This window comes from Canis lupus, chromosome 8, assembly GCF_003254725.2.
Source record: "Canis lupus dingo isolate Sandy chromosome 8, ASM325472v2, whole genome shotgun sequence".
NCBI lineage: Eukaryota > Metazoa > Chordata > Mammalia > Carnivora > Canidae > Canis > Canis lupus.
The window spans coordinates 2103980-2120918 of NC_064250.1; the positions used below are offsets into that span (position 1 = coordinate 2103980).

The 16939-nt window shown below is 53.6% G+C and overlaps 1 protein-coding gene across 5 annotated transcripts in view; it reads right to left on the reverse strand.

The window, feature by feature from the left end:
• The window catches only part of ITPK1 (inositol-tetrakisphosphate 1-kinase), a 180785-nt gene that overhangs the window by 135810 nt on the left and 28036 nt on the right, over positions 1 to 16939 (reverse strand). For all 5 annotated transcript variants that reach the window (XR_004818218.2, XR_004818215.2, XM_035720055.2 and 2 more), the window contains exon 3: positions 7165 to 7189. Coding sequence is in view for 3 of the 5 variants with exons in the window: in XM_035720055.2 (XP_035575948.1) it covers positions 7165 to 7189 (25 nt within the window). In the remaining 2 variants the exon portion in view is untranslated. The remainder of the gene's footprint in view (positions 1 to 7164; positions 7190 to 16939) is intronic.

The window sequence follows — 16939 nt, forward strand, 5'->3', positions numbered from 1 at the left end:
GGAGCCCGACGTGGGGCTCGATCTTAGACCCTGAGATCACGACGTGAGCTGAAACCAAGAGTCAGAAGCTTAACTGAGTCCCCCAGGCGTCCCCAGACCACATTCTTTACACCAGACAAATTTTTCAAAGCAGCACTATGCCACTCATAGCTGAACCCCACCCACCTTCTGCCATAAACCATGCTGTTCATAACAAAGGATGAGCAACAATAAACCCGTATTCCTTAAGCTCGTATCAGGTGTCTTAAGTCCCATATGGTAAACATCCTTTCATTTTAAAGATGGTGAAAGTGGCATCACATCATAAGAAAACAGACTAATGGGAACGCAAACCTAGGTCTCTGGGCTCCACGGGAAGGTCAGGCAGAGTCAGGAACAATCTGTAGAATGGACCCAAATGACCGGGGAAATGTTCCACACAATTTCCCAGTCCCACGGCCACCCTCCCTGGAGGTGCCAGGATCTGCTGGCAAAGGTCAGGGTCAGACCACACCCTAGTAGCCTTCAGAAGCCATTGCCCATGAGGAGGCGGCTGGCAAATTGCCATGGGCTCTTCCAGCTGCAGGGGTGTCAGGCAACCTACATTCCTGCAGCCCCTTACACTGGGCTCTGAAGCACCAGCAGAGGAAGCAGATGAAAGGCACAAGGTTCACCGGAGTCCACCCTCCTGGGCCCCAATCACCTGGAAATAAAATCTAGGGAGGGCACTGAGACAGGCTTGATGGCAGAGGGAACCCAGCTGGGGATTTGTCATTGGAAAGATTTAACCATGTACCTTTTAAAACAATTTTGAACCACTAATACTTTAGTGGTTCAAATAACAAATACATTGTTTTAAAACCCAACCTAGGATTCATCACACGTAAGCCTTGGAAAGCAGCACACGACTCAGCCACCAGGCTCTCTGGCTTTTGGTGAGGAAGCCCACTACTGAACTCATGTTGCTTGGATTCAACGCACCTGCGTGAAGCAGCCAGCTCTTCCTCCCCCCTGCTCCTCTTCCTGCACCCCTGGACCCTGCTGCATGGCCAAAATAAGTGAGAAGTGTGGGAAGTGATCCCTCCCTCTCCCTCACCTGCCACATCCACCTGCGCCCTACCATGTGTCTCACCCTGCCTTCCACTACGGCATTCATTCCAGCCAGACCCCATCCGCACCACCACCCCTGCCAATCACCACCCCAGGCCACGGCCCCAGGCTCCTTCCAGAAGACCCAGCTCTCTACCCTCTGGTCTAGCCTTATGTATCTGTTCCCCATGTGCCCTCCAGTGGGATCTTCTGCTGGCCTCTCAGTGGGGCCCACGCCTCTTCCACAGAGAAGCTTTTGATGGCCACCAAACCAATGCCCCATCAACAGCTCACAGGCTGCTGCCCTCTCTGGCCTGGCCACTTGCCAACTCCATCAGAGCCAAGGCCCCAGTGCTTCCTAACCACGCAGTCAACAGACCACCTTGCCCAGCTTCTCAGTCCTTGCTCACACATGCTGCCTGTCTACAATGACATTCAAATCCCTCACGCCCCATCCAAACCTGGGCCTAGTATGTCCTGTATCAAGGAGCATCAGCTTCCCTACAAGGCCTTCCTCACCCTCTACCTACCCCACCCCACACACAAATGTCCCCTCCTGTGTCCTCGTAGGCCCCCAGGCACCTCAGGGCTTCCCCACGAGCTTGAGGACAGTCCCCACTGCAGCTCCTCCCCAGAAGCCCAGCACGCATCCTCTGGCTCTATCCATATGTATCTCAGGGTTTCACCTTCTGCTTGGTGGTCAGCCATGCGACCTCCTTGCCCAAACGGCTTGCCTGGAAGAAACGGTGGCTGCTCCAGAGACAGGCTTCTGTCATGTCTGAATTCTCAAGAAACTTGGAAGCAAGACAGTGGATCTCTGCTGGGTGGCTGTATTTCCAATACTTCTGGCTTGGTCCTCTGCATTTTAAAATACAACTCCAGCCCCCTCGACTACAACTGGACCTCTTTTTCTCCCTCTGCGCTCTGCAAACACCTGGTGAAAGCCCCAGAATGAGTGAGGCAGGGGCAGGATGCTGGGGCTGGATGGAGGGGACAGGCAAACAGATGTGTTGTTCTTTCCTGGTCTTCTCCCATCGTATTCAGGGCTGCCCTAGAAAGCGGTGGTGGGGTCCAGGGATGGAGAACCTCCCAGGCTTCTCTTCCAAGCCCTCCTCACAGATCAGGTCACAGGGGAAAATGCTCCCCAGGTGACACCATCCTGCAGGGCTGATGCGAGCTTCCTGCTCGGCCCTCAGCAGAACCCCAGCTCCAGCCCCACACCCCACACCGCCTAGGCCACAGAGGACTCAAGTGGCCAAAAAATGTTTTCTCCCAATAAAGACTCACTGGGTGGAGGGACAGAGATGGCTATGCTGTGGTTGGCACTTGGTCATTTCTAGCACATTTGTGTTGCAGGAGCAGGAGCACAATGACCTGGGGAGCAGGTGAAGCCCTGGTTGGGACTGTGAGCTTGAACCTGCCTTTGGCTAGGCTCTGTCAGATGGACAAGGCTTGTAGCCACAAGCCAGGCTTACCCCTCCCTCCTCTGGGAAGCCTTCCTGACATAATCATCTCTTCCATGCCTGGGTCAGTGATCCCAGCCAACTTTGGCCTCTGGCTGCAGCCTTCAGACAGTGGAAGGCACCCGGCCGTAGCCCATGTGAGCCCCCCACACCTGTGGCCTGGTCACAGCAGGCCCCTAGGAAAGATCTGCTGAGTGCTGCTGCGGGGACAGCCCAGTCTTCCCAACCTACATCTGCTGGCCACAAGGGGCCTCATCTCCTCACACGACATGAGCAGAGAGAGAACAGCAGGTTTTCCATTAGAGCATGACCAGGCCCAACAGACCCAGGTTAGGGAAGGCTAGTCAGCCTATGGACAGGCCTACTGCCACGACCTTTCTGGTTCTCTGTAGACACACAGGCCCCAGGGTCTGAGTGGCCCAGCCCTGGGGTGGGATGCTCTGGATGGCCTGGGAGCCAGGCCACTGCCCCCTCCGAGACCGTACCTGCCTCAGAGCCCAGTTCTGAGAAGTCAATGGGGTAATGTTCTAAAACAGTGGCCTTCAAACGAAAGCCCCCAGAATAAATGTTTAAAACTGTGTATCTATTTGTACATTTGCAAGTTAACATCTAAAATTTCTCATCTTAATTTAAATACTTGTAGAGGATGTAATTTCCAACATATTGTAAATATTAACATTTCAAAATAAAACTGTTACTGTTCCACTTTTAAATGGACCCAATGGAATCTAAATACCATCTCAATTTGAGATCCACCAACATCCATCCAAAAGTTACAGAATCCGGTTCTTCCTAAACACCTGGGAATTTAGAAAAGTTCCTTTTGCCTCCTCAAACTCCAGTTTCCAACCCACATCCCTCAGTGTATTTCATGTTGAAAGGCCTTTTACTGATCACTCTATGATGCTATAAATAAGTAAATATATAAATGTTTTAATTATTTTTATTTCATGTGACCGTCAAGCTCTGTCAGAAATTTTCTTCTGGACTGAATTATTATTACAATTACTGTTAGTACATAACTGATCCCTGTGACAGAACCATTACAAATTGTACAAGGAATAAACATAAGACATTAAACCTTATTAGAAATACATCTCAGAAGAGACAAATGGGAATTTTTCAAAAGCATTTCATATATCCAACAGATGAAGGCAGAGCTTATTGTCAATTGTATTTTTCAATTTTTATAGATGCAAGTGCTGAAACCATTTCTTCAAACAAAAAGATGGAAAGGGATTTACATAGCAAATTCTCTGAATTCCTTTAAAATAGGCCAAAAATTACAGCAGTTGTAACTCTTTTACAAAAACAGTCATTTTTAGTGTCCTATCAGCTGAAAACCCAATCAGATCTTCTTGCAATTTTGTAGCAAGAGAAGAACTGGAGAAACCTTACCTGCCGCAGGATCACGATGACCAGCGGCAAGGCCTAGGCAGGTTTTATGCCCCAGGGTCACATTTGTCTTGGACAATGTAAATAATGAGTTTCCCATGTACTAGGCATGGTGCCAACTGCTTTACCCAATTAACTCAATTAGGTCTCATGTGATCCCTAGGAACAGGGATGACTATTATCCCCATTTCACAGATGGGGAGACTGAGGCTCTGGGTGGTTAGGAACTGGCCCCAAGGTCACGCAGCCAGAAAGGTGAGCTCAGGTGATCCTGACCCTTACTGCTATATGCACTGACTCCGTAGAGATGGGATGGGGACGAACATGAAAAGGATGCCAGGAAGGAGGGTTTATAAGCTCCCTCCCAAGCAGATGTGCTGTGGCAATGAGCACATGAAGGAGCCGAGGACCTGTAAGATTTGCTTTCTTAAATGTGTTCCCACCCTACCTTGGAGAGGTTACCCACAGATGCTTTCTTTCAGGTAAACGGCATCAGTGCCCAGTACACCACAGTCCCTAATAAATGTTAACACTCATGTTGTCACTACTGCCATTAAATAGCAGGAAGAAAAATAACCCCCCTGATGGAGGACATTGCAGGATCTCACCAGCACTTCACAGTCTTGGTTCCTGACCCTGGGCCCTGGTTTCTTTTGTTTTAAATCATAGCCAGAACCAGGGTCACCTGGGTGGCTTACTGGGTTGGCTGAATGTCCCACTCCTGGTTTCAATTCAGGTCAGGATCTCCCGGTCCGAGATTGAGCCCCACCATGGACTCTGCTTGAAGACCCCTCCTCTCACTCATTCTCATGAGTATGAGCGCGCGCGCTCGCTCTCTCTCTCTAAGATAAATACATAAATTAAAAAAAAATGTAGCTGAAGCCCAGGTGATCACAGCCCTGGAAACATTTAGTAAATGGAGCAGTCCACTAACATGCAGAGGAGCCCCAGTTAGCAGAAAAACCATGGACTCTTGAGACTAACCAACCCATCAAACCCCGAGTCTACCACTTACCAGCCGAGTTCCCCAAGGAACATCCTAAACCTCCATTCCTCATCTCTAAAATAGGCATGAAAACACTACTCCCATCACTGGGGTGGCTGCACAAAGAGGGACAATGCCACTGGGGCCGTGGACACAAGAAATGCCAGGTGTGGGCCGCCAGCATGCTTACTCTCCTCCCTCCAGTCACTGCACCTCGTGTCTGGCAAGCAGCCACCCCTGCATCCAGCGGCCCACCCGCCCAGAGATCTGGCCCACAAAAGCCTGGCTGATTCTGAAAAAACAGCCAAGTGTCTTGGCTTCCAATTTTTGCAAAGACTCTCTCTGCATCTTGATATTTCAAGTTCTCCAAACACTCCAGGGTGCCAGGAGGAGGTGCACAGAGAGGCGTCACGGTGAGTTTTATTTTTAGATACTGGTGTGGAAAGCGTTCAGTTTGGTTTTTCTCTGGTCTCCAACCACCACTTCCTCCCCAAAGTCATCACCAAAGTGAACAGCAGACACATTAAGGAAATTTCTGCAACTCTTCCTCTGCCCCTCACATTCTAGAACAATGGCTCCAAGTCTCCCATTCCACCTCAGACTAAGGGGATCAAAGGTTTAAGTCTAATCTTCCCAGGAAGCCACGTAAAGCAAACACACTGCCTCCCCCAAGCTAGCCTACACCCCAGGCTGGCTGTACATCCTGAAGGTCCGTGGCCCTCTCCTCTCCCTGCCCCTCCCTCCTGGGGCAGGGGTAGGGGCATCATACTGTGTTAGTCTGGGGTCTTCCAGGACGGGAATCAGGTACCGGGGGAAGGGCACATGTCTTCCCTTTTTAAGTTAACATGTTTGCTGGTGAGCACACGAATTCACTTCCTCTACAAACTGTGTTCCCCACAGAAATTTCTTCGTAAGCCCTGACAAGCGCTGTAGCTTAAAGCACTTGGCCACTCTTACAGTAACCTCCAACTCATGCTCCAACTGCGAGGCCAGGTCTGGGGTGGGAGGGCGGGTTGTACAGCAGCAACCACAAAGGATCCGGGTACTTCCAAGGTAACCACAGGTAAGGACTAAGAGACCAAAATAAGCCAAAGCATCGTGGAACAGGATTGATCCGAGACACTAAGCCCCAGCATGACAAGGGTACAACTGCCACTCACCTGCCCACTGCTGGACCTGAGACGCACCATGACTCAACTCCTGCCCTCAGCTACCCACAGATTCAGAATCCTCCAGGCAGTCACTACCAATCAACCAAAATGGCCCCGATAGCACACTTCTTAGCCATTCCTGAATTCTGACTTCTCCCTTTTAACGTCTAACAAACTAAGGTCCACAGAAAGACTCTGTGCAGATCACGCAACTTTGTAGAATCAAAATGAGCCTGGATGAAAAATCCACAGCCGAGGAGGGGCTTTCAGAAACTACCTCCTCCCCTCAAACAAACCTCAGCCTCCAGGTCACAAGTTCAATCTGCTACCAGAGAAAGACCAGAAGAAGCATTAATTCAGCAACCCTCCACCAAGGCTTCCAAACAGACACCCAGTCCCACCCCACCAACCACCCCCAGGGTTGCTGTCAGGATGTGCACATCTCTTTCAGGGCCACAGAGCCCACCCCAGGCCCCAGGAGGGCTTCTCTCTCTATCCATCCTTCCTTCTCCAGCCAATGAGCACCTGACCCAAGTCTGCCCCAGGGTGAGGAAGCACAGGGGTCAGGACCCCCCGCCCCCATGTGCACTGACTCAGCCTACCCTCCAGGAGCCAGGGGCCCATAGGGAAAATCAGGTGTGGTCAACTGACAACAGGGAGAGGATGCACGTGACCTAGGGGTGAGGGGGAGAAGGGAAGGAGAGATGATGCCACTCACAAGAATGGTCTGATAGGAGAGAGCTCAACCCCAGAGAGTGGAGCAGCCAAGGCTTGTGCTCCCTCAGCAGAGACAGAGGGTAGGGGCAAATAAACCATGGAGGCAACGGACCACAGATGCCTGGCTGGATGGCTATGCTCCTGTACCTGCCCCCCCCACCCCCAGCTCCTTCCACGGATGAAGCCACCCTAGCTCCATAAACCCCAGAGACCACCAACCACAAGTCCTGCCAGAGCAGAAACCACGGAGACTCCACACGAGGAGAAGTTAAACATGAGAAGGAGGTGAAGGTGCTCAAGCGCCCAGACTCGAGGGAGAAGAGGAAAGGGGAGCCCTAAAAGGCCCACCCATTTGAAAACTGGTGAGGGTGTTGTTCGTACTCACCTGCACCACTTCTATCCCTCGCTTCCTGTGGAGAGAAAAAGAAAATAAAGGTTAATCAGGCAGCCAGGAAGCATCCTCGCTACAGAACACTCACTACAGCCTCCTGAAGGCAGGAGGTGGGGAGAGCCTGCGACTGTTGTCAGGCATGCTCCCCAGAACAGCCCTGTTAGCAAAGGGAAGGTGTGTGAACTCCTAGCCAGTCCTCAAGGCCACCTTCTGAAGAGAGACCAGCCGTTTCCCTCTCCAACCACAGGACCAGCCCTTCGTGGGCGCAGCTCCAGCCTGGATCACCCTGGCATGCTCCCCTCCACCATATTTACCACCCAAAGCCTGACCTTCCCTCTTTGACTCAACCACCTCCATGGCTCCCCATTTCCTCCCATATCTGGCCTAACACCTTGGCCTAGCCTCCCAGGTCTGTCTCAGCCCATCCACTCTCCCATCTTGGCCATCTCTAGCCCCCATGGACACATCATGGACATCCTCTGACAGTAACTCAAACATCACAGGCCTCTCCAATATTCCTGCAAGCCTGGACCCTGCCCCTTGCATCTCGCACCCACAACCCCACGTCCACTGTTCTCCCACACACATGCCCTGACTCACCTCACCCCACTACAGACAGGGTCAGGGTCTCTGAGGGTCACCCACTTTTGTCTACCCTATCCCCAGCATCTGTGCACATGGGGCTGTGCCACTTCTCCAAGCCTTGGTCCACACTTTCCATCCCAGCCTTTAGGATGCAGCTCAGCTCTCCCAGGAAGCCTTCCCCCTGACCCAGGATGCCCTTGCCCCACCCACCTACCCAGAGCCAGAACACTCCCGAGAACCTGGGCCCCCACCATCCCAGGCCTTCATTCCAGTCTTGGAGCAGGACACTGGGAAAGGCACAGGGGTGTGTGTGGAGTGCAGGTGGCACACCAATGGCCATGCCCATGTGTGTCTTCCTGGGAAGAAAGGCTGGGCACCCACAGATGCTCAGAGGAGACTGTGACCAGGAGGAGCTGGAAATTAGGGCAGAGACTACGGCAGATGGAACGGCTGTGTGTACCATGTGCCTACTTCTGGAGCCTGCCTGGCACACAGACACTCCCTTAATGTAAATATAGAAACACTGAGTTCAGCCTGGCCCAACACACCCAACAGCCATGGCTCAGGCCCTGGAGGGGCTCAGGGTCTGGGGGGGAGATGGGCACAAAGCCACCTGGGAAACCTCTCGGCAGCGATGAAGATGCACCATCACCATCCCCTTACACGACACAGCAGGGGTGACACCTACCAACTATACACTGGTTGGTTAGCCCATTCAGGTGTTTCCCAACACCTTCTAAGAGCCGGGCACCCAGTGGAACCTCAAAAGTAAGCTACTAGATGAGACAGGAAGACAGAGGTCAAGGAGGGCCCACCAATTTGCACTGTGGGGTATGCTGAGCCAGCCTGCCACTCAACCCCCAACACCTTGACACAACCCCGGGCCCCAAGGAACCCAATCTGAAAACCACAGCGATCCCCACCATCACTCAGCTTCTCTACAGTTCCAGAACAAATGCAGCTAATATCCGTTTGCTTCTGTGACCTCATGAGGGAAGAGACTGGGCACCCCTAGCAGGGACACCTCAGAGCCGCGGCCTTCCCAGACTGCCCTGCTCCACGTGAGCATCGCTGACAGTAACTGGCCCATGGCCACTTGACTCGTGACTGAGACCAGCCAGGTCAGGGTCAGAGTGACTCCCCCCTGTGCCCGGCCCCTGCTCTGGGACAGAAATCCTGAACAGCTCAGGGAGCAGCGCCACCCCCGCACCCCCCCCCCCGCCCCCGGGAAGCCCCAGAGGATGAGATAGGGGCCGCACCACGGGAAGGATGGGTGGCAACAAGCAGACAGAGGGTGCCTGGGGATGAGACCCCCACCAAGCGGAAAGGGCCTCTGCTGGGCCAAGGCCAGGCCCTGGGTTTTCCCATTGAGATAATCCTCATAGCACCCCCCCTACCCCACCCCCCAGACCATCCCAGCGTGTGGCGCTCACCTCCTGAAGCCTGCCAACAATCCGCCTGCATCTGACACCACCGGTCAGCTTGTCCTCCCCCTGCCTTAAAATACAAACAGGACTCTAACTGGGAAAACCCAAGAGACCCGGAACATTAAAAAAAAAATCATCTCGAGAACAGGCAGGCTGAAAAGCTTAAGTGGGAATGAGCTCCCAGAAGCCAGACCAGTTCCTCTGCAGCTCAGAGCTCCGAGAACGGGATAAATCCCGACTCTGGCAGAAAGGACAGGGGCTCCCCTTCCAGCCGGCATTGGGCCACACAGCGGGCACCCCCACAGCCAAGGCAGCTAAGGTGCACTGGTTGCTCTCTGCCCCCAGCAGGAAGGGCCAGTAACGGGTCATCCTCAGAGGCTGGGCAAGCTCAGGAAGTGTGGGTGCCGGCTCGGCTCAGCAGCTGGGCTGCCCCATGCCCAGGGGTTAACCAGCAGACCCAGCAGGGGAGGCATGGCGGGGGGGAGGGGCAGGCAGATGCCCCATGGTGGAGAAACCCCACGCACACCCCTGCACCCACTCAGCAAAGCAGAACATAAGTGCCAGGGATCACTCCTTCCTCGGAAATTCCTGTGGGACCAACGTACCAACAGCTCTCACTTCCCAAGCAGCAGGTTCCTAAAATTCCCAAAGTCCAGAAACTGGCTCATGACACCAAAGGGGAGGGAGGAGAGGATAAGCCAGAGGACTCGCCGTCAAGTGATTAACTATTCCTCCTGAAAACCCCACGCCACCGTCCCACCCCCCAGGCGTCCTTGCACGTGTGGTGTTTCAGGCTGTGAACTGCCACACTGTCTCAAATACCCCACGAACAACCCACACATGGTCAGAGAAATACTAGGCCGTAAGTAAAAAGACCGAAGAAGCCCTCCCTGTGCCCTGAAGGCTTTATCACCGAGACAACCCCTACGTGAAAACGCAAGGTGCAAAGCTGTGTGCTGCCTGCACCGGCCTGGGTTAAAAACAACATCCAGCACGAGAACATGTGCCTGCACGCACACAGAACGAACCGGAAAGTGCTGCAACAAAGAATGAAAGAAAATGGTGGTCGGGTGGCCTCTGGTCAAGGGCAAGGGCAGCTGGAGGGTGGGGTGAGCAGACTTCTTGCTTGCTGTGCACCCTCATGCCTGACTGCTGCACCCTGTGCACCCAACATGAGCTCCAAACTAGGAGTGTGCTTTCTGAAGGATCTTTTAAGTAACAGGTAACACAGAGGCTGCCAGCATTCCCAGTGCTCAGCATAAGATAAATCCCTGAAAATGGCATGAATCAATCAGTCAGTCAGTAACATGAACAGAGGAGTTCAGGATTCATCAGGAAAGTTCTGCTCAAAGAGGAGCTGAAACAATGCGCACTCTGGGGCCAGCGGACTGCCCGAGAGGGAGCATTCGAGTCCCAATTCGAAACACACTTAGATACCCAAGGATCTGCAAACAGATCGGGAGGGAATGCACCCCACTGTCAACTGTGGCTGCGCAGGAAACACAGGGGTGGCTTCTGTCCTTCATGTTTCCTGGTATTTTCTAGTTTTCTACGATAAGCATAGATATTAGTGTCAAAACGACAGGAAAAAGTAACAATAAAAGTTAAATAATTTAAAAAGTTTATTTAAAACCTGGACCTGGAGAAAACTTGCACAGGCTCTAAAGTTGTTGCTTTTTCGATAAATATCAATTAATAAGTTCTTTTTAAGATTTTATTTATTTATTCATGAGAGACACAGAGAGAAAGAGACAGAGACACAGGCAGAGGGAGAAGCAGGCTCCAGGATCACGCCCTGGGCTGAAGGCAGGTGCTAAACCACTGAGCCACCTGGGGATCCCCAGATTAATAAGTTCTGGACACAGAGCTACCCCATGGCTGATAAATATATACCTGTTTTTCCAAAAGCTGGGTAGCTGTGAAGGGAAGATCTATTTTATAAAAGGACCCCTCTTCACCAGAAGTCCAAGGAGAGCTCAGCCTTGAGGAATTTAAGATGCTCATTTACAAGGCAAGCTATCCTTTCAGGGCAGGGGGAGAGCAATCAGAGAAGGCTTCAGGGAGGAGGTGGCATCAGCCATTTCCATGAAGGGAAACTCCAGACTCTCCGGAGGAGAGGTGAAAGAGGAACCACATGAGGAGTGCCCCTTCCCAAAAGGCACTGAAAGGAGTGGGAAAGGGTAATGAGAAGTGGAGAGAAGACGAGGGAAGCCCCAGAGGCCCCGGAATGTCACAGCGTGGCCTGGCCTTTACCCTGTGGGCCAGTGGATGGATGACTAAGAATCACCACCAGAGCTTGCCAAAAATACCCATTCAAGGTCTGGTCCTGAAGACTCTGATTCAGGAGGCCTGGGTCAGAGCCTGGGGGATTCAGGCTCTGACGAGCCCCCAGCTGCTGCTCAGGAGCAGCCAGGGGTGGGAAGAAGGAGCAGCAAGACCACATGGGGGCTGCAGGGGGTCATGCAGGGGCAGCCCTCCCAGGTCTTGGGGACTGGAGTAAACATGGGGGAACCAGAGCAGCCGCGATGCTCACAGTGTGGGTGCAGCAGGCCGAGGCCCCAGCCAGCACCGCCAGGGGACGGATTGCACACTGCACCAAGAGGGTGAACTCTTCCATCTTCTGGACTGGGACTGTCCCAGGAGGGGGTCAGAACCCCAGGACGGGGCCCAGCAGACAGCTCAGGGCTAGGAAAATGCAATCGGGAAACAGGTGAAAGTGGAAAAGGCGGGTATGTTCCTAAGACGAGACCACGGAACCAGACCCCATTCTACCTTGTACCTTGGTCTTGTGCCTCGGTCTCCCCATCTTTCTCTCTCTTTTTTTTTTTTTTATAGATTTTATTTATTTATTCATGAGAAAGAGAGAAAGAGAGAGGCAGAGACACAGAGGGAGAAACAGGCTCCATGCAGGGAGCCCGACGTGGGACTCAATCCCGGGTCTCCAGGATCACACCCTGGGCTGAAGGCGGTACTAAACCACTGGGCCACCAGGGCTGCCCTCGGTCTCCCCACCTCAAGTGAGAAGGACCCCAGAACCCACCACGCAGGATGGGAATGTGGGCTTCTGTCACTTTGTTTTGTACTGTCTCCCCGCCTTCCAGAACTGTGCCTCCTGGATCCCATGTGATTCTGATGGGCAAGCAAACAACTGGAGGGCTGCATCCTCTCCAGGGTGCATGTGCCTGGCACCTCACCTGGAAGCAGGGTGGGCATGGGGCCAGGATAGGTCCCAGGGGACTGCCCACAGCACAAAGGGCATGGCCAGGAGTGGTCAGCACTCGGTGACCTCTCTGTGGCCAGACTTAGGAGGAAGCCACGCCAGGAGAAATGCTCCTGCTGGAGGCTCGAGACCTCGATCGCACTGGCCTATATCCCATCCTCCCTGGACTCTCAGCTGCAGAAATTCACTGAAGCCGCGGTCATGCTTACTACAAGAGGCGCTCTAAGTGACAGCGGCTGCCACTTCCTGAAGATGACCCGGTGTGGGAGGACAGCAGACAACAAAGGATTCTGAGGAGTAGGATCAAAAGCAGAAGGTCCCAGAAGCCAGGGTGGCAGAGCACCCAGAGGGAGATGCGTCCACGAGCCCACGCCACAAGGAGGCCATTCAAGGCCTGAGGCGTGGCCACTGCACAGGGCATCAGGAAGGCCCACACGGGACAACGACCCCTGCATCCGCACTAGTGGCAGGCCTGCCTCAGAGCAGGGCCCTGTGGAAACCAGCTGCAGGCACAGGCCGGGGTCTCTGCTTCCACATCTGCTACATGGGTGTGTGACCCTTCTGGCCCAACAGGACCTGCTGAGGCAGGCGTCAGACCTGAGGACAAGCAAAGCAGGTGAAATGGGGAATCAGCAAGGAGAGAGGATGACACTGAGACACACAGGTCCCCTGTGACGGAGGGGGAGAGAAAAAAATCCGGTGGCCGCTGGGAGAACTGCAGGCACTGAGAGAGCAAGCAGCAATCAAATTAAGCCTGAAAAACAAGGGGGCTCTGGGGTTGATCAAGAACTGCTTTCTTGCCATCTACAAGGCCACGGTCACCTGCCTCCAGCCCAGACACAGCTGAGGGCTGGCCACAGACATCCAGCCGCCACTGAAAGGGGCCCACAGGGCAGCCCAGCTGCAGAGGGAGACCCCCTTGGAGCAATTTCGCAGCAGAAGGAATCAAACACAGGCTCCTTCCCACCAACAGGGGAGGAGAAAGACACGGCACCTGGACCCAGAGCTGAACACCACTTAAGGATGGGAAGTGTGTAATTATGTGAGTGGAAAATCAGACATGTGCTCGTCCAAGCCATTTGTAGCACAGTTTGTTAACTGCCAGATTTGAGGAGCCCCTTTAGCACCCACAAGACCTGCAGGAAAGGTCCTTATCTCCTGCCTCTGGTCTCTCACCACCCGGCAGAGGGCAGGTCCTTGGAGGGCTCCTGGGAACTTGGGGTTCCCTGAATAGGCAGCTGGGCCTCCTCCCTCATCCATGGACGCAGACAGACACACGTCCCATTGCCTGGAGCGCCACCCCAATGCCACCACCTAACCCACACTCAAGGTTAGCTCCCAAGACCCTTCCTTGGCTCCCAACCTCCTCAAGCACCCCCCCCAGCCTGAACCCCAGCACCGAGTACAGATAGACAGGTTGCCTGGCTCCATGTCACTGACCCCTACTAGGGTAAGAGCACCGTGGTAGACATGAACAGCGGCCACCAAGCCCTGCGGTTCTGCTGGGTACTCCCCACCCCCCCGACCTCCGGCCAGGTTAAGCCTGGCCTGGTGAGGGTAGACTTGGTTTGACCAGTAAGATGTGCACAGAAGTGACCCAGGTCATTTCCAAGGAGAAGTTCTCAGCTGCCGGCACCCAAATCCGCAGCCAGTCCTCCAGGACACCAGCCATTGTGGGAATATGAGGACAGAGGGTCCGCCCAAAGCCGGTCCAGAAGGAAACCGTGAAGAGGGCCTCAGCCAGTGGTCATTCTCAACGGGGGTGCACTTTGGCTTCCAGGGGACAGTGAGCAACACCTGAAGACATCTTTGATTGTTACACAAGGGAAGTGCTACTGGCATCTGGAGCGTGGAGGCCCTACAGTGCACGCCCCCTGAAACAAAGGACTATCCAGCCTACATTGTCCACGGCGCCAAGGCTGAGAAATGCCAGGGTGTGGAGACCAGCACTCAGCCACCAGACCATGAAGGAGCTATAAATAAATCTGCTGTTGCAAACCTCTTGGAGTTGTTTGTTTTTGTAGCCTATCCTGCCTGATAAACGCCCCTTGAAGAAACAGGGCCCGTGGCCTCTGTCTACATTCCCAAAACCTGAGCACAACACTTGGCACATGGCACCTGTAGGTGCCGGATAAAGGTGCTGGGGGGTGGGTAGCACCAGCCCCTCCTCTCACGAGCACCGTCCACGAAGGATCCCATTTTCTAAAACCACCTGGACCTGACCTAACTTTGTGCCTTTGCACAAACTGTTCTCTCTGCTTGCCAAGCCCTTCCTCCCCTGGCAAACTCCTGCTTGACCATCAAGACCAGCTCATACACCTCACTTGAAGTTGGTCCCCTGCCCCTTCCCCAGGGCAGAAGCGATGGTTCTGGAGCTGTATAGCCATCTGATGCTCATGACTGCCCTGTGCTGGGTTTTGGACCATGAGCCCCCACAGCCAGGGGCTGTGTTAGTTATTCCAACACCCTGTGCCCACTGCAGACCCCACACCTGGCAGGTGCTCTGCAGGCTTTTCCTGAATGAATGTCCCAGCCCCTAGGGCCAGGGCTCCAAGACCCTGAGCCATCCTTGCCCATCTGTTTCACCTACTGATGGTTTCACAGCTTGGATTTCCCTCTTATTAACAATGCCAGAAACTGAAATGGCCCAATATAAAGGCAACACACGAACAGAATTTTAAAGCCAGTACAAACATTTGAATTGTTTAGACAGCTCCAGGAAAGAACCAGATAAACTGGAAGCTGCCATATGGCCATCGCTTTTCTGTGGGGGGAGAGGGGAGCCCTTCCCCTGATTGGACAGTCACCCGCTCTCATAAATGAAGACCTACTCGGTGCCCCACCTGGAGGCGGGGGCAGGACGCAGGATCCTCACAGTGCAGAGGCAGGAGTGTGAGTCAGCGTGTTCCTTCAGTCCTACAACGAGCCCATGGGGTCCCTGGATGTGGCTTTTGCTCACAAACCCAGGAGGTGGGCGAGAGGCTGGGCTAGTGACATACCTGCCCAGCACATCCTGGAGGAAAGGACACCGACCAGAGCTGGCAGGCACATGGCAACACAGGGGCCAGGGCACCTTTAAAACCCCCCACCCTGGGCAGCCCCGGTGGCGCAGCAGGTTAGCGCTGCCTGCAGTCCAGGGCGTGATCCTGGAGACCCTGGATCGAGTCCCACATCAGGCTCTCTGTATGATGCCTGCTTCTCCCTCTGCCTGTGTCTCTGCCTCTCTCTCTCTGTCTCCATAAATAAATAAAATCTTAAGAAAAAAAAAACCCACCCTGCAACTTTCAGGGTAGGGAAACTGAGGCATAGTCAGGCTGGAGATTACCCAAGGAAGGGTTCTGCTGCACCCAAAGCATCACCATTTCAGATTTTGCTTCCAGATGAAAAGTTGGGGTGATTTCCAGTCAGGGCTCCATTTTTTGATATAAATATTCCCTAAAATTCTTTAGAAGTCTTTTTACTACCCCCTTGCAGGTGCTATGATTTTTCTTTCTCCTAATTACAGATGAGCCCTAAATTGGGGGGGGGGGGTGTTACTAGACGACCCCCCCGCCCCCCAGGCTGCAGGAAGAGCTGGATCCAGCAAAACCACCCCTATCACCTTCCACATGGCTGTCAGCCTGTCTGCCTCGGGGATAATGACTCAACCTGCCCTCTTTGCAGCAGTTTCTCATTCCTAAGAACGCAAAATCATTTTAACATTATCTAAAGGGACAAAATAATCAGCTATAGCAGGAGGACGGACGGGAATTCCAGGGCAGACACAATCCTCCTTTGGAGCCACTGGGGGAGAGAGAGGGAGAGGCCTGCCTGTTTTTAGCACCTACCCTTCAGGGACCACACACCCTTAAAATAACTGTCCAAATGTGTGTCCTGGGCCTGCACTTGGAATGGTGATGCTCTTCGAAGCTGTGTTCCAACGGTGCTTCAACATCTCCATCCACCAAGATCCTGCTGCTAATGCTCCCTTGCCATTAAAAGCTCCCTTCTGGCCCCCAACGGCTGGATTCCAGGGCCATGAGAAGGGTTCTTTGAGCCCTGGTGGTTTGAGGGGGGGGGGGCAGGGAAGGTCTCTGCCCAGCACAGGAGCACAGAGCTCCGCGGATGACTGTCCTCAAACATTTGCAGCCTGAGGCTGGCCTGGGAACAGAGGGGCCCCCAAGCCACAAGCCCTGCCTAGAGATGCTGGTGGCCACGCCTCCCCATACAGCAACCATCTCTGGGTGGCAGGGGGAGAGGGAAGGTTCCTGAGGATCCCTGTCTGAGCTGAGCCCTGGGGGCGACCAGGAGGGAGGCTGTCAGGCGCGCTGCTCCAGTGGAAGGTCTGCCAAGCACCAGACACGTGGGGGCAAAGCCAGGGCTTCTGGGCGCTGGGATTCCCCAGGCCCCTCTACCACAGGCAGCAGGGTTATGGTCACGTCAAAGGAAATCTCAGAAAACTTAAACTATGAAGCACTTTACTCAAAAATTTACACAAACCCTCAGCTATTCCCAGGACGGCAGTGGCATCCTAAGTCCAAGCAGTCAGTTGAGTAAC